Source organism: Prionailurus viverrinus, chromosome X (genome assembly GCF_022837055.1).
Source record: "Prionailurus viverrinus isolate Anna chromosome X, UM_Priviv_1.0, whole genome shotgun sequence".
Classification (NCBI taxonomy): domain Eukaryota; kingdom Metazoa; phylum Chordata; class Mammalia; order Carnivora; family Felidae; genus Prionailurus; species Prionailurus viverrinus.
Genome location: NC_062579.1, coordinates 77,081,140 through 77,104,382, shown reverse-complemented (window position 1 = coordinate 77,104,382; position 23,243 = coordinate 77,081,140). Strand labels below are relative to the sequence as shown.

Sequence of the window (23,243 nt, the reverse complement as noted above, 5' to 3'; positions counted from 1 at the left end):
TAAGATTAAAGGCCAAAGGTAATCTGCAGCTGAGGAAACTGTCTTTGTGATGACCATTCAGTCCCCAATTTCTGCCATGTTAAACATTGGCTGATATCCATATTAGATATCCACAGTCCTCATAAAAAGAGGATAGCAAAAATCTTGGCACCAGTTAGAAAATTACAGGTATAAAGTGGTCATGCCAAGGGGTACCTGGCTAGTTCAGTTGGTGAAGCAGGCAACTCTTGATCTTAAGGTTGTAAGTTTGAGCCCCATGTTATGTTGGGTATAGAGATTACTTAAAAATCTTAAAAAAAAATGGTCATGCCAAGCTCCAAATTCTACAAACTCAGGTGTTCTCCAGGTTTCTCTTGTGAATTTATTTGTGAATCCCTTAGGCTTAAGCTTCAAGTTGATCCTTTAAGGAAGGATACAATATGGTTTCTCAGTATTGTTATCCTTCTACGAAATACTCCACTGGTTTCTTCCTGCTTGTCTCTTAGGATTTCAAATTCCAAGTGTATGAACCCTCTGCACTCAAGGCCACCTAACAGAGTAGAGCAATGAATTATGGACATTTATCTAATTCATCTCTATCTGCTAATTATATATATTCTCTCTCCTGATATCCTGGTTGTGGATTCTTGTTCAGGGTAAAGGATTTGAGAAAGAGAGAGGGTCAAAACTAATAAATGTATCTTCAAAATATCATTGATACCATGTTTGATGTTATCCCTCAACCAAGAGATAACCAGTTAGGAAAGACTACAACTACAAAACAGTATGAATTTCTTCCCCTTAATTTTCCTGGGAGCGGGGCAGAGGAACACTGCCTTTCTGACATCCCCATTTACTATCTTACTAACCACTTGGGGACTGAACCTAAGATGAAAAGAAACCATCCCCTGGCATTAACGTCTACCCTAGGGTGAGGGTGAGTATTTTCTGATTATTTTTGGAATATTTCTTAGAGCCACACTTTTGTTTCAGCTCCCCTCAGGGTACAGGACAACTTTTCAATTTTTATTGGAAAATCTAATTCTTTTTCCTGTCCTTACTTGAGTTCCTCCATTCAAGAGATATACCCTAGAGACCTGTTTGCCTTATTATGCCCAGACTCATATGGTTAAGGAATGGATATTCCCTGAATGCCCTTGAAGACATTCTCCACTGTGCCATTTAGCCTCCTCATGGAAGGATAAAAGTCTAGTGTGGGTTAGCATAAGCATCCATTCTCTGAGTTTGACTCCCCAGTTTTACAGAGGACCTAACCCTGAGATTCAGGCTCTTGGTGCCCTGAAAAGTCCCTAAATGAATCCAGGTAAGGCAAAATCCTTTACTAGAAATTTGGAGCTATCAAGTGAGTGATCACTCAAGTGAGTGATCATCCTGAAGAGTGCACTCAGTTGTGAACTCCATTAAGGTAAGAATATCTTCTTCATCTGTAGCTAAGATCACAAGTGCTTAAAACAGTGGACGTGGGCAATAAATACCAACTGAATGAACAAATACAAGTGTTAAAGTAAGTGCATTTGGCTCTAGTGCCAAATCTCTCTGGTTGGAAAAATCAATGAGTAAGTTTTCTTTTGTTTTTGGAGGAGCAAGTGGTGGCAGGAACAGGTATGAGAGAATATGAGTCCACAAGATAAATGGAAGGCTAGGGTTTGGGGTAAGCTGATGTTTGAGCTCTTTGGGTTTAGTTTGTTTGAATAGATTTTTGTTTGTTTTTTCAATAGTCAGTGTTGTCTAATGATTTCCTCATTCTAGAGCCAAACACTTTTAAAGCTTTCCCTTTGCCCCTAGATATAAGAACAGTCTCCTCAGGCTGGCTTTCACCTACCAATATTGCCTCATCTCCCTTGGGTTCATTCAAATTTTTGTGGAGCACCTACCACAATATGCCAGGCACTGTAATAAATATATGGGCAACACTGAAGAAGAAACATAGCCCCTGCCCTCAGAGGGTTTATATTCTGGTGGGGGAGACAAACTTGTACTAAGTTATTAGAGAATAGTAAAATGGAGAATATGTGGAAGTATCATGGAAATATTTAAGAGGGGGACTTGACCTAGTTGAGGTTAAAATTGGGGGAAGGGATGTCCTGAAGGCTTCCCCGAGACAGAGGCATTTAAGATATAACCTGAAGGAAAAAGAAGAGGGAAGGAAGCAGGAAGGACATAAAGGGAGGCAAAAGAGAATGAAGGGGTTGGGGTAGGAGAGTTTTAAAGAAGGAAGTGATGTAACAGATCTGCATTTTGCAAAGAACATTCTGAATGTAGCGTGGAGAAAAAATTCTAGGGAGACAAGAGTAGGTTATTAGTTGAAAATAAACCTAGCTTAAAAAGGGGAAAGTAGTGCATTCTAGGGGAATATAAAGCAAGGGTACTTAACCTGGAGATCAAAGAAGTGTTCTCTGAAGATGTAACATTTCAAGTGAGACCTGAAGTCTGGGTTAGCTATGGTGAGGATTTTGGTGGGGGTGAACAGTTGAAGGAAGTCTCTGACACAATAACCTTCTGCTTTAGCTAAAGCAGTCTTCGTTTTTGTAATGCTTTGGTCCCAACCTGGAATCCCAACTACCTTTTCCTTCTAGCCAAATCATGTCTATCTTTCTAAGGCCTTCTCAAATCCCACCTTCTCTGATCATGCCCAGATATGGCTTCTCTTGCTTCTAAACTCCAATGTTTGTCACTTAGCACTTAAAGATACACTATTTAGCATTGTTACTTAGCTGTACACATATCCCCAAACTCCCTGCAAGCTCTTTGAATTTATGAACTGTCTTCTATTACTTTGGCATCATCCAGGATACCTAGCCCAGTGATGGGCACATTAAATTACTCTCATGAAATAAATGAATGAGTGAATGAGGCACTATATAGTCCCTGCAGGCCTCCTTTAGTAACTCATTATTATCTGTGAAGCTGACAAGAAAAGGGGTCTGCTTTCTTTAAAAGATTTGTTACTTGCATCCAAAGACCTAAGATTTGAAATCGACAGCTCTTTCCCACTAGACACTGCTTCTCACCCCCTTCCAATCCTGCCTCCACCCCTCACCACCACCACCACCTTCTATTGTTTCTTCTGTCTTCTGGTTGTCAGCCAGGATGAGAAAATGGTCTAGCTGTCCTCAGAGACTTACGCCAGCCTGGACGGCTCTGCAGTGCCATGAAGGGCCAGGACTTTTGTTTACAGCTGGGACCATGGTGCGGTGGTGAGCACAGCTGACAGCCCCACTCTGGAGCAAACATCAATCTTCCTCTGTCCTCCCGGCCAAGTTTCACAGACCAGCTCTATTGAAAGCTGGCGGCACCCGCCTGGGTCTCGCTGATGTCCCACCCACAACTCTGGCCTAGGAGCAGCTGGGTGAATCTCAGCTTTGTACCTTTTTAATAACTGCCCTTGCTATCTTCTCTGTCCCCAGTTTGTAATCGTGTTACCTCAAACTTCAAGGCCTTGAAAGAACATGTCCTCCTACGTCCCCACACTCTAAAAAATGCCCCACCTCTCCAACCATATCTCACTTCCAACAATGTACCAATACCCTTCTTTGCTCCGTGGCACAGTAAAAATACAACAAAAAGAACCAAACCACATAGTTTTCAATGTGTACTTTATGGAGACTACCTTTACAAACTGAGAAGACAGGTTCCAGGTCCTCAGCCATGAGTGCATGTATGTTTGTGTGTGCATATGTTGTCTGTGTGAACTCTTTGCCTTCAGATGGCTTTCCCAACTGTTTTAAAAAGTACAAATCAGATAGGGCCTGGAGTCTTCAAAGAATATCCTTTGAGATTTCAAGTGAGGGCCTCTTTGCCACATATTCTGTTCCCTGGTCCCCTCCTTCATTTTTAAAAATTTTTTTATGTTTATTCATTTTTGAAAGAGACAGAGCACAAGCAGGGGTGGGGTGGAGAGAGAGGGGGACACAGAATCTGAAGCAGGCTCTAGGCTCTGAGCTGTCAGCACAGAGCCCGACGCGGGGCTCGAACTCACGAACTGTGAGATCATGACCTGAGCTGAAGTAGGATGCTCAACCGACTGAGCCACCCAGGCGCTCCTGGTCCCCTCCTTCCTTAATAGCTTTGCTCTCTACAGCACTCACCTGGGATGGGAATGAAGCCTTTTTATACTACTAGCAGTCTCTTGTCCCCAGGTTCACTTTGTCTGTGATTCTCTTCCTGCTGTCTAACACAGCTTTAATTAATTAGTTGACACCCATTTCTGTGGTTTTCAAACTCCCTCCTCCCAATCCCAAATGTCCAATGGATATTATACACTTCTTTCACTAACAGTGGCTCATTACAGCGGTTTCTTCAGGGGTCTGGTGGAGGGGAACTGCAGGCCAGAGGAGATTCTCCTTACAGAAGACCTTATCAGAATTTCTAATGCAGAGGCCTTATCAATCTAAAATATCCCCTCCCTGGATTTTTACATGGTACATAACTACTAAAGAGGTGTACATTCCACCCCACCCCTAAGTTAATTAGAACTCTTCTAAAGAGAAACTTTATGAGTGTTCTCTTCCTCACGACTAATGAAGCACTTTTTTTGGTCATTTTTAATTATTTTATTATGGAAGACTTTTAAAAATACACAAACATAGAAAGAATAGTATAACAAACTGCCATGTACCCATGGGGTTCATAAAGCTTCAACAATTTAAAGATGCAGCACTTTAAATACTACTGGTTTGTCCTCTTTAATAATATGACATCTGAAGTTTATGAAAGACATAGCTTTTATCATTCCCAGTAAAATGGGGACTGTGGGTGCAGCTTATAAGCATCAACAAATTATCTCTGGAAAACTGGCTCAAGGCAACCTCTTTGAGACGATGATCAGATTGTAGGAGTCAGAATACACTGGTGAAAATCAGTCCTTACCTCTGTTGGTTGATGTGTAACATGGATAACTTGACATGATTCCAAGTAAATCCTGTGGTTCACAAAACCACAAACTTCAGTATATTGCATCCTAAACTACTGACTCAGGAAGTGGGAACCAAAGCATTATGTGCAAGTTTGGCATTCCAAGGTCACCAAAGACCACATTGATTAGATTTATGTTTCAGTCATTTGAAGTAACCTCTTTATGCTAAATGGATGGGCCAGTTGAAGCAGAGGAGGGTTGATTACAGGAGAAAGGAGCTAAAAGAGAACAAACACCATAAAAGGATAAAACTTCCATGACTATTTCCATCCTTTGCCCTGTCTGTCATAGGCTAGCAAACTAGACTTATGCAGACTAATTTGTTGAACTGTTTTTGTAAAATCCCTATGAAATGAGGCAGGTATAAATAGAAAACATTATTATTTTTTTAATTTTATTTTTTATTTTTTAAAATTTACATCCAAATTAGTTAGCATATAGTGCAACAATGATTTCAGGAGTAGATTCCTCAATGCCCCTTACCCATTTAGCCCATCCCCCCTCCCACAATCCCTCCAATAACCCTCAGTTTGTTCTCCATATTTGTGAGTCTCTTCTGTTTTGTCCCCCTCCCTGTTTTTATATTATTTTTGTTTCCCTTCCCTTATATTCATATTTTGTGTTTCTTAAAGTCCTCATATGAGTGAAGTCATGATTTTTGTCTTTCTCTGACTAATTTCACTTAGCATAATACCCTCCAGTTCCATCCATGTAGTTGCAAATGGCAAGATTTCATTCTTTTTGATTGCCGAGTAATACTCCATCCACATTTTCTTTATCCATTCATCCATCGATGGACATTTGGGCTCTTTCCATACTTTGGCTATTGTTGATAGTGCTGCTATAAACACAGGGGTGCATGTGTCCTTTCGAAACAGCACACCTGTATCCTGTGGATAAATGCCCAGTAGTGCAATTGCTGGGTCATAGGGTATTTCTATTTTTTAGTTTTTTGAGGAACATCCATACTATTTTCCAGAGTGGCTGCACCAATTTGCATTCCCAGAAAACATTATTATTTTTAAAAATACTATTTTGCTTAGCCTTGAAATATTAAGTTTTTTTCACTTTTAAATTAACCATTATTTTAAATATCATCCAATAAGCTGGTCAGAACCAAATGAAAAAAAAATCCAAAATAACCTTAGAATGCAACAATTTCACCTACTATCCAGAAGCCATGAGAGGACACTGGTGTCCCTCCCCACTCTCCAGAAAAGACTGACCACTACCTTCCAGACTTAGGAAGGCTCTTAGTCACAAGGCAAGGGCAACCGATACAGTTACTATTAGGCAGAGCAGATTGTCCCTGCACAAGTGTACCCAACTAGAGGAAATTCATTCTTCGACTGCCCTGGTGGAGCTCCAACAGCCGTGAGAAAGAAAAATATTTTTCTCATTGTTTCACTGGAGTGGACACTTCTCTACAATTTGTCTGCTCTCAGGTGGCTCGTGTTCCTAATTAGCACAAAGGCATTTTATGAGGAAATGATGGCCTTGAAAATAACAGAGATCTTGGAGCCACCTGGTGTTCTCTCTGAAGGCCGGTACCATAAACATTCTCTGTCTGGACTTGGGTCTTGGAGCCAATCAAAAAGTGACCTAAGCTATCTTTCCCTTCCAGTTGAAACAAATTGTGAAGACAATGACTCAGTTATAAATGTAAGAAGGAGGAAGAGTAACTCACATTTTCTGAGGACCCACTAAGTTAGGAATCTACGGAAGGTTTATCCTACTTAGTAAGTGGAAGGGGCAGGAGGGTATTTACATTGAAGAGGATAGCATTGCATAATGAAGAAAAAAACTTGGGCTTTGGAGTCAGAAATAAATCTAAATATTTGCTCTCCCATTTGTTAGTTGGCAACTTTAAGTGAGTACTTAGCTTCTCTGGGCTTCAGTGGAAGATTCACTAAGATAACGTATGTAAAGAACTGAGCACAGTGCTGCCTGGCACATAGAAGGCATTCAGTTCCTATGACTTTTTCTGCTACTACCCTGACTCAAAAGCTAATTCACATTATTCACATCCTTGGCCTTGAGATCGCACTCAACAGAGTAGAACAGGATGGGTTCTACTAGAAAGAATATTGGAGTGAAAGTCAGGAGATGTAGGTCCCAATGCCAGACGTATCCTCCATTATAGTGCATTGGGTAAGTTACTCCCCTCTCCTGACTCTGTCAATAAAACAGGAGAACATACCTAGCTCTGATACTGAAAGTAAAGAACAGATGGAATCACTTTGGCACCTGCCATGAATTATATACTATACTAGGTTCTTTTTCATGCTTTATAACTCTAAATCAGCACTGTACATACAGCTTTCTGGGATGGTAGAAATATCATGTATCTGTTGATGTTCAGTTTGGTACTAATACTAGCCATAAGTAGCTACTGAGCCCTTGAAATGTGGTTAGTACAACTGAGGATCTGAATTTTTAATTTTACTTAACTTTAATTCAAAGTTAAATACCTGCATGTCTAGTGGCTACTGCTTTAGATACTGCAGCTCTAACATTACGAAGCAGGAATATTTGTTCCCATTTAATGTATGGTAAAACTGAGGCTCAGAAAATTTAAAGAACTTGTTAAAAGTTACATAAACAGTAAGTACCTAAACCGGATTCAAAACTGAGCAGTAAAAAGTTTAGCAGGCTGGTACTGTGAGATATACCAGGAATTACCCAGACTCCACTACTTACAAGTCATATGAGCAAAGAAAAATAAATATAGTCTCTAGAACTACTTTCACCACCTATAAAATGATAATTACCACCTAATTAACAGACCTATTGTTGGGATTAATGTGTATAGAGCTATATAGTGTGGCCCACAATAGGCTTTCAACAACCATGTTTCCTCACTATCCTGGTTCCTCCCCCACACATAGAAGAGGTTCAGACATAAACTAAAACAGATTAAGTGTAGGATAGAGAGAACATTTGTGGAATAGAAAAGCAAGAAGGGAAACACTTATGAGCTTTTATGTGATATCTTATTATAGAAAAGAGATGAGGGAGGGTATGAAATCATCAAAATATTTCCATTTATTTGGTTTGCTTTTCTGCCCTCTACTTGGTGCTCTAGTCAATGTTAGGCAAAGCAGGGAACAAGGTAGGTGTAACGTATTTTGAGGCCCAGAAAGACAAGCTATTATAGCTGAACAACAGAGTACTGTCAAGGGCTTGGGCTCGAGAAGCAGGTAGTTTCAATCCTGACTCCTCCACTTGTATGCACTGAGAAAACAATTGAACACCTCTATACATTAGTTTTTAATCTTAAAACAGGACTGCTAATTTACAGGGTGTTGTACACCTGAAACTAATACAATATTGTATGTCAACTATACTTCAATAAAAAAGGACAAGAATTTTTGAAAAAATATACAGGGTGTCTCAATAAACAGATCATTTACTGTTTTGCTTTACATTCTGTAGCACCCTCTAGTGGAGTGTACAAAAATAAGCATTGCATTTCAGTCTTCCAAAGCAGTGGTTTTAACTTCAGTGTACACAGGAATCAGCAGAACACTCTGTTATAACACAGATCACCAAACCCTACCCCTAAGATTTCTGATTCATTAGGTTTGAGGTGGGGCCGAGCATCTGAATTTCTGACAATTTCCCCAAAGTAATAATGCAATGCGACTTGGTGTGTCTGGAAAACACACTTGAAGAACCACAGCTCTAAATCTTGCTCTCTTCCCTTTGTGTGTGCGTGTGCACATGTGTGCATGTGCGTGCACACACATGTATGATTGACATTGAAATATATATTAATTTTTAGGGGCGCCTGGGTGGCTCACTCGGTTAAGCATCTGACTTCAGCCCAGGTCATGATCCCAAGATTCGTGGGTTCAAGCCCCCCTATGGGCTCTGTCCCAGGTCATGATCCCATGCTTCGTGGGTTCGAGCCCCCAGACGGCCTCTGTGCTGATAGCTCAGAGGCTGGAGCCTGCTTCAGATTCTGTGTCTCCCTCTCTCTCTGCCCCTCCCCTGCTTGCACTCTGTCTGTCTCCCAAAAATAAATAAACATTAAAAAAATAATAAAAATAGATACATTAATTTTTGGTTTTTTGAGCTTTATTGATTCATACCCATCTAATAAGGATTTTCTGAGAGAAGAATATCCATGTAAAGGATATGACACAGCATCTAAACTACAGAAAGCATGCAAAAAGCTGAGGGTCACAGAACATAAATTATTTGCCCAAGGTCTCAGAGCTAGGAAGTAGGGAATTAAAATTAGGTCTCCAGGCACCTGGGTTGCTCACTCGATTGAGGGTCTGACTCTTGATTTCAGCTCAGGTCATGATCTCACTGTTTGTGAGATCAAACCCCATGTTGGTTCTGTGGTGACAGCACCCAGCCAGCTCAAGATTCTCTCTCTCCCTTTCTCTCTGCCCCTCTCCTGTTCATGCTTTCTATGTAAACAAACCTTAAAAAATAAAAGTAAAATAAAATTAGGTCTCTAACTCCAAAGACATTAACAAAGTGTAGCAGTACCATTACAAAAAATAGGGTGCAAACACCCATATTTAATAAAAATGTCAAGAGAAAAAGATCAGTTTTGAAAAGAAGGTGCACAGAAAGAATTCTATCTTCATCAGCATCAGGGCCTGGGGTCATTCATCAATTCTGACCCCCCAAAAAAGGCAAGGAGGAAATAAGAGAGGGCAGGAGGGGGGAATTTTTTTTTAAAAAGGAAACAAGGAAAAACATCTAGATCTAGGGCCATAGTCTTTTGCCTGGCTGGACTATTTACAGAAGTTAATTTTTTCCCTAGCAATGAATGATATATATGATCCCTATAGATTGTGGAATTCAACAAATCAGAAAGAGGGGGAACAAAATCCCATAATTCCAGGCACTAAACAGCCAATCCTTTGCTGGGATTTGGTGGCATCTAGCGGCTGACTCAAGAGGTATAAACCTCACCGAGAGAACTTTCTGGAAAATTAACTGGTGCATAATTGCCTGAAGGGCACTGTGCTTGGAGATCAGGACAAAAAGGTAAGAGAGCCTCAGCCCCTACAGAAATTCGGAGTCTGTATAGATAGATAGATGGATAGAGCGCGAGAGTGAGAGACTGAAGAAGGCTGTTACATACAGATATTGCTGGCAGAAAATTGTTTGTGCCAAGAGAACTGCACCCAACTTTGTAGGTGGGGGATGGGAGAGGATACTAGAGAACGGTAAAGAAGCTGCTCCTTGTAATTGCTAATACGGGATTGGGAGGGTTTGGCTCTTAACTGAAGAACTATGGTTTAGAACAGAATTTTGGCAACAAAGAAAAACGTGGGAGGAAAGTGTATTTTTAGGGTCTGAAATTAAATCGATAGGAGAGACCAAAATATTTCTGGTAAAGTTTCCTTATTGGTTATGGTCGCCTTGACTTATTTTCCTTTTCATTAGAACAATTTTCAAACTCATAGAAAAGTAGAGAACATTCCATACACAACGCGCGTGCATGAGCGCGCGCGCGCACACACACGCGCGCGCGCGCGCCCCCGCTTTGGGACACACACCGGCCCCAACACTAAGTCCCAACGCTAGGGGCGCACCCCTGAGCACACCCACCACCTCCAACACCACGAGGACTGCCGCGCGCGCGCACACCCTAACCCCAGAGCTACGGGAGCTCCCCCGGGCACAAACACAACGGCCCCAATACCACACCCCCACACCCCTCACACACATTAAAAACCCCGCTCTGCTTTTTTTTTCACTCCGAGAGTTGTGCAAGAGGTTGGCGGGCGTGGCCCCAGGATTGACCTCGCGCTTCCCCACTCGCGGGAATCTTAGCTCATTTCCGCCCATCCTGTTTCCGCAGGCCACGTAGACACTTCCTTTCCCAGTGGAAAAAAAAAAAACCCATAATGCCTCCCTGCAGGAAAAAAAAAAAAAAGAAAGAAAAGAAAAGAAGAAAAAAAAAAAAACTCTGGTCAGGGGAACTCTGGGTCGTGAAAATAGGCCACGTGAACACCCTGCCCTATAGACTTATGACCCAACGGCTGTCGCGCTTTTGGTGGGCGGGCTAAGAGCCTAAGAGGGCGAGCGTCATTGGCCAGAGCGCACACTAAAGGAGAAAGATGATTGGTTTGCTTCCAGCCTTAACCGTGAAGAAGCAGGTTGCTAGCACCCGCCTTTACTGCGGCGAAGTGTCATCGCTGACGTGGTAGGCCTCGTCCAATCATTTGGTTATGGAACATTCTAAAACTTAGACAAGACGATTGTGATTGGCTGGAGAGCATAAGCCCGCCTCCAGGGTGACGTGTCTGCCTATGGATATCAGTTGCCAGAGAAACCTGGCTTTACTATGGCGGTTGGAGGGACGGCAGTGGTCACACGTCGGCTGCTGGAAAGAACTGGATTCTCGTTTCAGGTTTCGGGGTGGGGGTGGGGTGAAAGGGTTGATGATTTCTTTTTATTGCCGCGTATATAGACAAGATTATCATATGGCTTTACAACTGAGCAGAGCCTCATTCAAATTCCTACTCGCCAACGCCCTGCTTGGGCTGGCTCCTGTTCTTTCCGTGTCTTGGTTTCCATGTTTGTAAAATGGTGATAATAATAGTATCTACCTCAGAGACGTTTACCTCAGAGGCTTGTACTGTGTGTTACTGCGTATAAGACAATACCAATGCTGGCTCAGAAAAATATTCGCTATTATTGTGGAGTGAAAAACCGCGTAACAGAATGAGAAACAATATAAATTACGTAAATTCGTTCATTATATTGCTTTTCTTGCCCATTAACTTCTTCCCTAGGAGAAATTCGAGTTATAAAAGAGACATATCAATTTTTACCGCTGAAATAATTTACTATTTGAGAATTAGCTCAAAATAGCGGGGATTGGAATTTTCCATATTTAAAAGTTTAAAAGGCGGGGGGGGGGGGCGGTGAGGGGAGATGGAGAACGAGAGCGATCAGGAGATGAACCACATGCGATGAGTAGGCCTTGTTTGGATCCTGATTTGAACATACCAACTGTAAAAAAAAAAAAAAAACTGTTTAAGATGCATCGGGAAAATGTGAAGACAGGTTTGATGGGGTTTTTTTTAAAGGAATTGATGTCTATTTTTAGACGTTATAATGGCAGTAATGGTTGTTTTCAAATTGTCTATCTTGTAGAGATATATAGGAAAATATTTGCGGATTAATTAATAAAATGTCTGGGAATGACTTCAAATACGTAGATGACTGGTATTTGCTTCAGAATCTCAGCGGTAGGGGGAAGTGGGGAGGGGTGTATAGATGAAACAAAATTGGCCCTAAGTTAATTGTTTGAGTTAAGTGATAGGGCATATGGGGTTCCTCATATTATTGTCTTCCTTGGTATATGTTTGACATTTTCCATAATAAAATACAGAAAATCAGCTATTCGGTTTGCTTAAAAAAATCGGAGTGGGGGGGAGCAGTGGGTGGGGTTATAGATGAAACAAGATGGCCTTCAGTTGGTAATTGTTGAAGCTGGGTGATTGTTGTAGGTTTATAATACTCTTCCTTCTACATTTTTATTTATTTGAAATTATCCTTAATAAAAAGTATAAAAAAGACAGTTACTTTATTGAAAATCAGGATAAATGTACAGTAAAGTAAATTTGAAAATACAACTACAAGAAGGGAAAAAGAAACATTTGCACATTATTTATCAGCTATGGTATCCTTAGTGTGTGATAAAATGCACTGGTTGATAAAGAAAAAAAGGTTCTCATATCTTTTTATTTTATGTCCTTTTCTGTCCCCTTCTTTGACCTTCCAGGCCATCATCAGAAAAGCTAAGTTTGCTGTATAATAAGGATCAGAAGATCTGATCCTGGTTGCAGAATCATCCCTGATTACAGAATCTGGGTGAGTGCCTCTCTTCTCTTGGCCTCAATTCTGAAACAAGATAGTTCCACATAACCTTCCTAACTGCCCAGGAATATTTTGAAGATTAATAAGCACCTATCTGCAAAAACACTCTAAATTCTAAGAAGGGAAGGATGAGGCTAAGTCCAGTAGTGCTTCCAGTATAGTAAGTGCCTAAACAACAGAAGGCTGTATGTTACATTCTTTGATAAGAAATACTACAATATTATTATTATTATTATTATTATTATTATTATTATTTTAACTTTGTTTCCTCCCATGTACAGCATAATTTAGTGGTTAAGGGTAAAGACTAACTTCTTTAATTTGAATTTTGTCTCTGCCACTTACTGTGTGATCCTGGGCAAGATACTTAACCCACTTTGTCCCTAAATTTCTTCATGTGTAACATAAAGATAATTATTCCTATGTCATAGGATTTTTGAAGGGATTACATGTAAAGTACCAGGACAGTGCTTGGCACATACAAGTGTTTGCTTTAATAATAATTATGGCTTTGTTAGTCCTTCTGGTACATCCTGGTTTACACACACATACACTCTTACACTTCTAAAAGCAGTGAATAATTCTTTTTGGAAATATAAAACAAAATTAATACTGTTGGTTTCTTTCCTGATTTTCCAGAAGCAGCAGTTAACACTAGAACTGAAATCTGAAATTATGACTTCTGGCTTATCCTAACAATCTAGAAAGATATTGAGTATATTGATCATATTTATTTATAAGGGAATTTCCAGGAGCTATAATTTTAACTAGGAAGTCATAAACATATTCAGTCTGCTAACTGCTTTTCTGTCATTCCTCCTTTGTCTCAGACTCAAACAATAATGTTAAACATAAAGGAAGTGTTCCAAGATCCAGAAGAGAATGGATATAAATTAACTGTAATGGTATATGTGCTTTTAAAGGTTTATTTCAACAAACCATAGATGTTTACACTCATTTGTGACACACCCATACCAAAAATGTTAGCCTTTGGAGTCTGCATTCCTAAATGGCCCATTACTTGCATGAGAAGATGAAGGAAGGTTTTTCCAGTCACTTGAAAGCTTCATTTTCCCATGGAGTCACTATATTTTCCTTATTTTTTTTCCCTTCTGAAATTGAGGCTGCATAGGTGGGCGCTGCCCTGGTGGAAAAGATGCAGTAGATGGGTATGCACACCCACAGAAAAAACACCTATACAGAAGGCCTTTTGGAGAATGATTAAGGGCAAAAGGGAGGGAGGTGGGCTCTTAGGCCAATAGGAGCTCAGAGAAGGCAAGGTCCAGAGTATCCTGAAATGAAAGCCTCAAAGAGGAAAAGAATCTTGACCTATGCCTCCAAGGATGGGTAGAACCTAGAAGTGGGGGGAAGGAAACCAGTCTGAACGGTGTGCCTACAAAATGTATGATACACAGTGATAATTCACTGAAAAGTTCAGCTATGTGTGAGATCCAAGGATAAGAATAGATCAGAATATGATTATGAATTTTAAATCTATATTTTAATATAAATTTTTAGTCATGTAATTGACATGTGAATATATTATCCTTAAAATGAAAAAGTTTAAATGTTACAGAGTAGGTTCGAGTTTCCATTTCTTCACCACCCCTGATTCTCTTAACTTTCTCCAGAGTTAACCACTATTATCAGTCCTTCTAGATCTCTAAATTATGTATCTGTTTAAAAACATATATGGATATCCATATATAAAATACTGTTCTGTGTTTTCTTTTACATGGACTTGGTATGCTCTAGGTATCGTTTTGCAACTTACTATCTTTATTTAGCTAATTGTCTTGGCTGTCTTCATGTCCATTCTTAGAGTTCTATTTAATTCCTTTCACAGTGGCATTCTTTTAACTAGCATGTTAATCCATCTCATGGGTAAAGCACATTTTATCTTTCCAAATTACTAGTGATAGTCCTCTAGGTTGATTCAGTGTTTTTGCTACTTCAAATAATACTTCCAATAATCAAACATAATTGGAAACCATTTACAAGTGTTATTCTAGGGTAACATTTATATCTTTATGATAATTAAACCAATGTGATACTGATGTGAGAACAGAGGTCTCTATGACAGACCAGGTGACCTAGAAACAATGATAACCTTTAAAAATTGAATAATCAAAAATCATTGGGAAGAGAGTACCTTAAGAGACCCATGTTCATCTAAAAATTTAGAATGTTCTATAATAGCATTTTAAATCAGCGGGGAAAGGATGGCCTCTTTAATAATTAATATTAAGAAAAGTTATATATTTGGAAGAAACTATAAAAATACCAAGAAATATAGGAAATCGTTTTTAGAATATTGATTTGGAAGCATTTTACCTAGACATAACATAAATGCCAACGTTCACAAAGGAAAAGGTTGACATATTTGTGTGTGTATACACACACACATGCACACAGAGACCCACTTAGAAGGAAAATGAGTTTGGAAAAAATATTTCCAACATACCGAAGAAAACTTAGGATTTAATTATTAGAAATCAATAAAAAAAGCAAACATTCACATAAGAAAAACATCACATGAATGTATAAGAGATGCTCAATATCCCACATATTAAAATAAAATATTACTGTATACTGGATAAGCAGAACAAAGTTTTTTTCCAAAAGATGTTTATCCAGTGTTGCTGAAGGTGTAGATGAATGAACTTTAAGGTTTTTGCTGGGAGTACAAATTACAGCAGTTCTTTACAAGTTGAATTTGCCTCTATCTCGTCAGAACAGTTCCACTTCTGAGAATAATCCTGAAGTCCCTAATTCTCTAATATATCTGTCCACTTACTTACATCTATTATAGCATTTATGTAATAATGAAGTATCAGAAACACCGTAAATGTTCATTAATAAGGAACTGGTTAAATTCTGGCATGGAGATTATACAGTAATGTGGATATTAAAAAGAATGACAGATGCCCATGTTAAAGTAGGAAAAGGTATGGGGCAGTAGGTCTCACTTTGCCACGTCAAATATAAAATACACATTTAGTTTTAAAGGTATGTTTTGTGTGAATATGTATATAAAATTTGAAGTCCTGCACACTCCTGGGATTGGGGAAGGGAAGTAAAGGGAGAATTCCAACATCATTATGTGTGTTGGTATTTACACACATGTAAAAGAAATATTACCCCAAAATAGTGCCACAAAATTAACTATTTGGAGAAAATACAGGCTTTTCAGTTCATAACTTACAAAGTAAATTCTGGGTGGATTAAGGAATTAAAATATAAAACATCCAATAAGATGACCTGTTTTAACAGTGGAAGGAAAAACTAACATGTCATTATATAAAACTTTAAAATCATAACATCAGACACTAGAAAAGCACACTAGGGGAAATATTTGCCCCAGAATGATAACTCTTGATAAAGAGCTCCTATAAATGTTAAAATCACTATAAGAATCAACTGGGCAGGGAACAAGAGCCATATATGTATGGCCAATAGACACCTTAAATGTTGAAGCATCACTAAGAAGCTGAACAGCTAAACATTTTATCAAATTTTATGAATTTTGTAAATGAGACTAGCCACTGCTGACGAGAATATGGGTGTGATAGTTTTACGCACTACTTGTAAAGTTGGAAATTGGTATAGCATGGGGGAGTAATTTGATAACCTGTTATTCCCTCTTGACCTACTACATCTGCATCTGGAAATGTTAATAGGAAATGAGGACAAAAATGTTTTAATAGTTACTACAGGGTAAACTGAGGGGGAATCACTTTTCCCTTAAGGGGGTGGTTTAAGGTATGGCCATTTAATAAAATACACAGCTCTCAAGATCCTTGTGTATTATAACATTGTATGGGAAAAATGAGTTGTAGTTACAAACTTTTTTAAAGGGAAGATCTAGGATTTGATACCAGTATTAGCTTATATCTGTTTAAATATTTACACAGAAATTAAAAATAGAAACCTAGGGCAAACCTACAAATGTGTTTTCTCAAAGTCTAGCCTACCCTAGAGCTGACCTGTAGAGAACAAGTGAAAAAATATTTGATGATTTGTCCCTGATTTGCCTCCCATTTTCTTCATGTGTTGAATCACTTGCTTTGATTCACTGTTGTATACCCACCAGGGACCTAAGTGCTGCTCCATAATATGTGAGATAAGTATAACACAAGGCCTGTGACAAATAGGGATTAATGGTGTAGTTCTATAAGTAAACTTAGCATCAGCTTCATATCATACTGGAGATGGGAGAGAAACGGGCTAGAATTGGAGATTTAAGGAAGAGATAGGATTTCTGTGGTATTTAGATGAAGGAGATGAGGGAGCATGATGGGAGCAAAGAGTAGGCATGCTAAGTCAATAAACAATGTTAATAAAGCCTGAAACTCAAAACAAACTGGAGAATCTACAGTGCAAACTTTTTAAATGGGTGTGCACAGCACATCTATCCTTGGTCATGGAGAAGTGTTAAACTGGTAAGAGTGGTACAAAGTGCAAAGCTATCCACAAACTTGTACTATAAGTAGGAGCAGACATCTAAAGGACAGGTATTCCCTTCCTTTGATGTCTGGTTTCTGACTTCCAGGTAGTAGTAATTTGATCTGTAGGATATTCAAATGAAAATAAAGGTACTGAGACAATTCCTAGAAAGGCTGTTTCCCTGGCTTTATTCACTCTGGTCACAAACCTTGACTTGTGGTACATGTGTTTTTCTGTATAATGGCAGATATTTCATTGAGACTTCATATGAGTAATATAAGAATTTGTGGAGAATGACAACTCACCCAGTTAATCAAACAGGTAGAATTCCTTTTCGTAGTTTTCCTATGAATGAATATATGTGATTAATGCCAAGGGTGTATGGTAGGTTCAGCTATCATTTTCAAGTTCCTCAGTAAGGAATTGCTAGTACCAGTGAGACTTCCAAAATACTTCCTGTCCAGCCTGGCCTTACTTCTGTTTTACACAGTCTGGCTGGCTGGCACTGGGCCATCTTGCTTTCTTTAGTTGGTATTTTAACTGTCCCCTTGTTTTGTGAAAGCTCTGCAATATAGCAGTTCTGAGGTGGATTTTCTGGATTTCACCTATATTAACTAAATTCTCTTAAAACATCAGATACTGTGTCCCTTCTGTCCTGGTCACAGTGACTGTTTTTTTTAGAAAAATATTTTTGTAAGCGTGATAGCTTGCAATGTATGCCATAACACACTAGCTGTTTTCTGATCCTTCACAGAATGTGTCTGTATATCCCTCTCAGCCAGAAGGTTTCTGATTCCCACAGGGTCAGTAACTGTATTTACAGGTTTTGATGCTCTCTGAGAGCCACCTTTGTCCTTTCTGCTCAGAGCTTTGTGCCCTTTTAGTTAGAGGATATCATTTGCTTAATGAAAGCTCTAGCACCCAGGTCTGTCTTCCTAATAACTGGTTTCCTTGATTCAAACCTCTGGTTGTCTAGCATTTCTTACCTCTTCTTTCCCCCCTCAGGGTTTCCCTGATATCTGCTCAACATTGTTGAGGTCTAGGGATTGGTTGAGGGGCTTTTTCTGTGGGTGAAAGGCCACAGTTACCAGAGAAATATGGTTTAAGGCTGATCCACCCTCATCCCTCATTTTTTCCCAGAGATTACCCTGATTTTAATCTGGTATTTATTCATCTAGATACTTTCCTATGCATTTATGCGTATCAGTTTAAAACAGGAATTTGATCACACTCAATGTTCATAAGAACTGTGTGAGACTGATAGTTATTTTTCAGCCTGTGCTATCTATATCTTAAGGATCCTATTGTACATACTATGCATTATGCCTGTTTACCTAATAGTACAGAATTGAACATCAGAACCATGTTGGTACATGGTTCTCTTAATTCATTTGAATGTTCTTCCATAGTGTGCATACGTAATTTATGTTAGAAGAAAATTTAGGTGTTCCAGTTTTTCAGTATTAAAAATGCCACCGCAGTGAATATCTTTGTATCCATAATCACATGTATTCCTGTAGCTGTTGTTTAGCCACGTTGTATACAAGAAGTTCTTAACAAGAACCTGTGAAGGCTAGGGGGTAATTTGCTTCATTCCATAGATGAGAAAAAGAGGCCAAGTGAGCTTACATATCTTACCTAAGTCCTCACAACTGATAAATGGCAGAGCCTAATTGAAGTAGAAGTATGTCTAACAGTGGAGCTCATATATTTTCTCTGATATTACAGTCGTAAACCACAGTCGTAAAATAAGATTACTTTTTTCTGTATTCTTTCACAAAAGTTCATCTTGACAGGTATCTGTTTTCCTTTCTAGTTTGTGTCTCCCACCTTCTCCTTCCAGACTATCCCAGGAGATCTAGGAGGTTCCGTCTAGGAAAACACTAGGAGTTCTTGGAAAGGAAAGAAGGAAGAGGATTATGTAAGTCAAAGAAATTACTTCATCTGTCACACTGTAAGAATCCTAGAACACTGTTTTTTTTTCAGCTTTACCTTATTAGCCCTCTCTGCTGCATTTTATCCCAATTCCTTCTTGAAACTCTCAACTTCTTTGGCTTCCAAAAGAACATGCTTTTAATTCTTCTGTTGCTGCTCTGACCATTTTTGTTTTGTTTTTGGTCTCTCTGCTCACCCCTTATACGTCAGTCTTTTAGGTTTTTCCAGTATTCCATACTTGGGTTCAGTTTTTTTTCCTCTTCATGAATGATTTTGATGGCTTTCATAGCTTCCAGTAACAGCTATATGATTACTCTCAGATCTCTATTTCTGGCTCTGACCTTTAGCTGCGTTTTAAAGTTAAATATATAACTGTACACCTCACACTTAATAGATCCAGTACTGAACTTCTTTCCTTTCTAATCCATTTCCTCCTGTAGATGCAGTTTCATGTGATAATACTAATGACCTAATCATTCATTATCAAAACCTGGGAGTCATCACTGACTTCTCCCTCACTGATATATCACTTCCTCCAAGTGATTTCAGCTAATACTGAAAGTTGTGTCATGTACCATTTCTTGTTTACTACTAAATACTATGTGCCTATTACTATCATTGTACTAACCTCATTGTTTTTTAATTGCCACTTTAGATACTTGAATCCTTAACACCTAGCATAGTAGCTGTCCCAAAGCAGATGTGCAAGAATGTATGATAGCTAATTCAATGAATGGATGGATTACTTATTTCCTATTATTTTATGGCTGTTTCTAAACTCATCATTAAAATCAGTGTTTTTATTAATTTATTAATTACCCAGGCTTAAAATTACACAGCTACCTTTGACTCCTCCCTCTCCTTCATTTACCAAGTTTTGTATTCAGTTTGTCTGGACTCTGTCATCACTCTAGTTCAGGCCTACCTGGACTCCTACAGAAACCTTTACTGTTACTCATTTTGCCTTTAGTCAACTAAAGTTCATCTTGTCCTTTTTCGTGTTCAGAGTGTTGAATTTGACCTCCACTGCCTTGTGTAGTTTCTTTTCCATTTTAATTCATCATTTGTTTAAAATTATAATCCTGTCTTTTCGGTGGCACCAAAAAACTAACTTTTGGGCAAGTCTGATGAGTGATTGGATGGGTAAGAGTAGTGGTTAGTAGTGAAGATCAGAAAAAGAGGGTGGAGGTAGTAAGTCACTTATACATGATCCTGAATTAGGATTTGAGATCCAAATTCCAAGAGAGTAACTTGTGTTGTACTAAGCACAGTGTGTTAAAGGTCACTATAGAAAACAAACAAGTAAAATGCTTTATGTATTACAGTGGTTGGAATAAAAACAGGGTTGAATGAGTTCCAGAAAGCAGGGTTCTCAAACTCGTGGACAACAATCTGCAGAAGAAGACAACTTCAAAAAACCAAGTAGAAGCAATATGCAGAGAAGTAAGATGAGAGGGGCCTCTTCAGGAAAGAAGACTGCTGGTTCACAGCAGAAGAATGTGGAACCAGCTCTCCCAGGCAGATGGGGGGGTCGCTCTGCAGAGAACCCCCCTTCAGGATCAGTGAGGAAGACAAGAAAGAACAAACAGAAGACTCCTGGAAATGGAGATGGTGGCAGTACCAGCGAAGCACCTCAGCCACCTCGGAAGAAAAGGGCCCGGGCAGACCCCACTGTCGAAAGTGAGGAGGCATTTAAGAATAGAATGGAAGTTAAAGTGAAGATTCCTGAAGAATTAAAACCATGGCTTGTTGAGGACTGGGACTTAGTTACCAGGCAGAAGCAGCTGTTTCAACTCCCTGCTAAGAAAAATGTAGATGCTATTCTGGAGGAGTACGCAAATTGTAAGAAGTCGCAGGGAAATGTTGATAATAAGGAATATGCAGTTAATGAAGTTGTGGCAGGAATAAAAGAATATTTCAATGTGATGTTGGGCACTCAGCTGCTCTACAAATTTGAGAGGCCCCAGTATGCCGAAATCCTCTTGGCTCACCCTGATGCGCCAATGTCCCAGGTTTATGGAGCCCCACATCTACTGAGATTATTTGTAAGAATCGGAGCAATGTTGGCGTATACGCCCCTTGATGAGAAGAGCCTTGCATTATTGTTGGGCTATTTGCATGATTTCCTAAAATATCTGGCAAAGAATGCTGCGTCTCTGTTTACTGCCAGTGATTACAAAGTGGCTTCAGCTGAGTACCACCGCAAAGCCCTGTGAGGGTCTAGTGACCACTCACTGTTATGTCTGGTATCTGTAAACACTCTTTTGGTTCTTAGTCTTTTTCTTGTATAATTGATGTTCTTTAAAATTGTTAATGTATAACAGGGCTTATGTTTCAATTTTGTTTTCTGTTTTGTTTTAAACAGAAAATGAAAGGAGTACAAGCTCCTTTTCTCATTTCAAAGTTGCTACCAGTGTACGCAGTAATTAGACAAAGAAGAAACATTCAATAGAATATTTTATTGCCTAGTTGACAACATTGCTTGAATGCTGGTGGTTCTATCCCTTTGACACTACACAATTTTCTAATATGCGTTAATGCTCCATGACAAAATGCCCTGATTCCTAGTGCCAAAGGTTCAACTTAATGTATATACCCGAAAACCCATGCATTTGTGCTCTTTTTTTTTTTTAATGGTGCTTGAAGTAAAACAGTCCATCCTCTGCAAGTCCATCTATGTTGTTCCTTAGGCATTCTCTCTCTGCTCAAATTGTTGAAGGATGGTGGTTTGTTTCATGGTTTTTGTATTTGAGTCTAATGCACGTTCTAACATGATAGAGGCAATGCATTATTGTGTAGCCACGGTTTTCTGGAGAAGTTGATATTTTAGGAATTGTATTTCAGATCTTAAATAAAATTTGTTTCTAAATTTCAAAGCAAGTATTTTGCAGTGTGCCTTTAATATTACTGAGAACAACAAGTCAGCGAGCCCAGGAAAGCTCTAGATGATATCAAAGGAGAGTTCTGACTCCTGGTGAAAGAATTCCTTTTTCTTGGGTGTGGCAGCCAGGAATATGCTGTCATGCCAGTTCCCCTCCCCTTCCCTCAGTATGGCTTCTCAGAGTGTGATTGCTTTCAGTGCTGCTTGTAAGAGCCAGTTTTGTTCCTGATGCTGCTTGTCCCTATGAGTTGGGCTGGTATAACAGGATATTTAGTGGGTACTATAACAGTCCCTTACCTTAATGCAGAGCGTTTCTCTTTCCCACAAAAGGAAACATGGGCAGCCACCTTCATATATGATCAGAAATACTTGTAGATTTTGGACCAAGGATGGCAGCTTTCCCTAGTTCCAGCATTGGGGTTATAGTCCCTGTTTTTATAATCCCTTAGGACATAACAGTGGGAATCTATAGAATAGGGGATTTACCAAGGAGGGTTGATGTTGGATACCTATGATTATAAATTTATTCTAGGGTCCCCTGGGTGGCTCAGTCGGTTGAGCGTCCAACTTCATTCAGCTGAGAGTCTGACTTCAGCTCAGGTCATGATCTCAGGGCTCTTGGGTTCAAGCCCGGTGTCGGGCTCTGCTGACAGCCTGGAACCTGCTTCAGATTCTGTCTCTCCCTCTTTCTCTGTCCCTCCCCCACTCACACTGTCTCTCTCAAAAATAAATCTAGTGTATATGGAGATTTCCCAAACCAGGTTTTGTTTCATGAATTAGTGTTTTTGTTTTCCTTCAGGTGTTTATTTATTTTGAGAGAGAGCACGAGCAGGGGAGGGGCAGAGAGAGAGGGAGACAAAATCCCAAGCAGGCTCCACAGCATCAGTGCAGAGTGCCATGCTGGGCTTAAACTCACAAACCAGGAGATCATGACCTGAGCTGAAATCAAGAGTTGGATGCTTAACCAGCCACCCAAGTGCCCCGACAGTATTTTTTTACTTTAGAGAAAAAATGTATTCTGTGGTTACTGCAGAAATTTTAGAAAATACAGTAAGAACAAATCTGGAAGTAAATCCTGTATAATCCAACTGGATCAGTCAGGGTCCCAGCAGGAAATAAATGGGACTCAAATGATTTGAGAAGTTTAATAGAGAATTTTTTCCCAAGTTGTCAACAAAGGAGTAAACTTGTGGTGCATGTTAGTTTGCC

The 23,243-nt window shown here is 39.4% G+C and overlaps 1 protein-coding gene across 6 annotated transcripts; it reads left to right on the top strand.

Annotated features, from left to right (window-relative positions):
- The first annotated feature begins 9,835 nt into the window (after positions 1–9,835).
- On the top strand, positions 9,836–22,029 carry MORF4L2 (mortality factor 4 like 2). 6 transcript variants are annotated; one of them, XM_047844145.1, is made up of 4 exons: positions 9,836–9,925; positions 12,678–12,766; positions 19,062–19,139; positions 20,479–22,029. In XM_047844145.1, exon 4 carries the CDS (start codon positions 20,503–20,505, stop codon positions 21,367–21,369), a length of 867 nt encoding a protein of 288 aa, XP_047700101.1. In that variant the 5' UTR covers positions 9,836–9,925; positions 12,678–12,766; positions 19,062–19,139; positions 20,479–20,502; the 3' UTR covers positions 21,370–22,029. The 6 variants fall into 6 exon arrangements, with proteins under 6 accessions (XP_047700101.1, XP_047700099.1, XP_047700100.1 ...); XM_047844143.1 differs by having other exon boundaries at positions 19,035–19,139; XM_047844144.1 differs by lacking the exon at positions 9,836–9,925 and adding an exon at positions 11,187–11,297.
- The last annotated feature ends 1,214 nt before the right edge of the window (positions 22,030–23,243 follow it).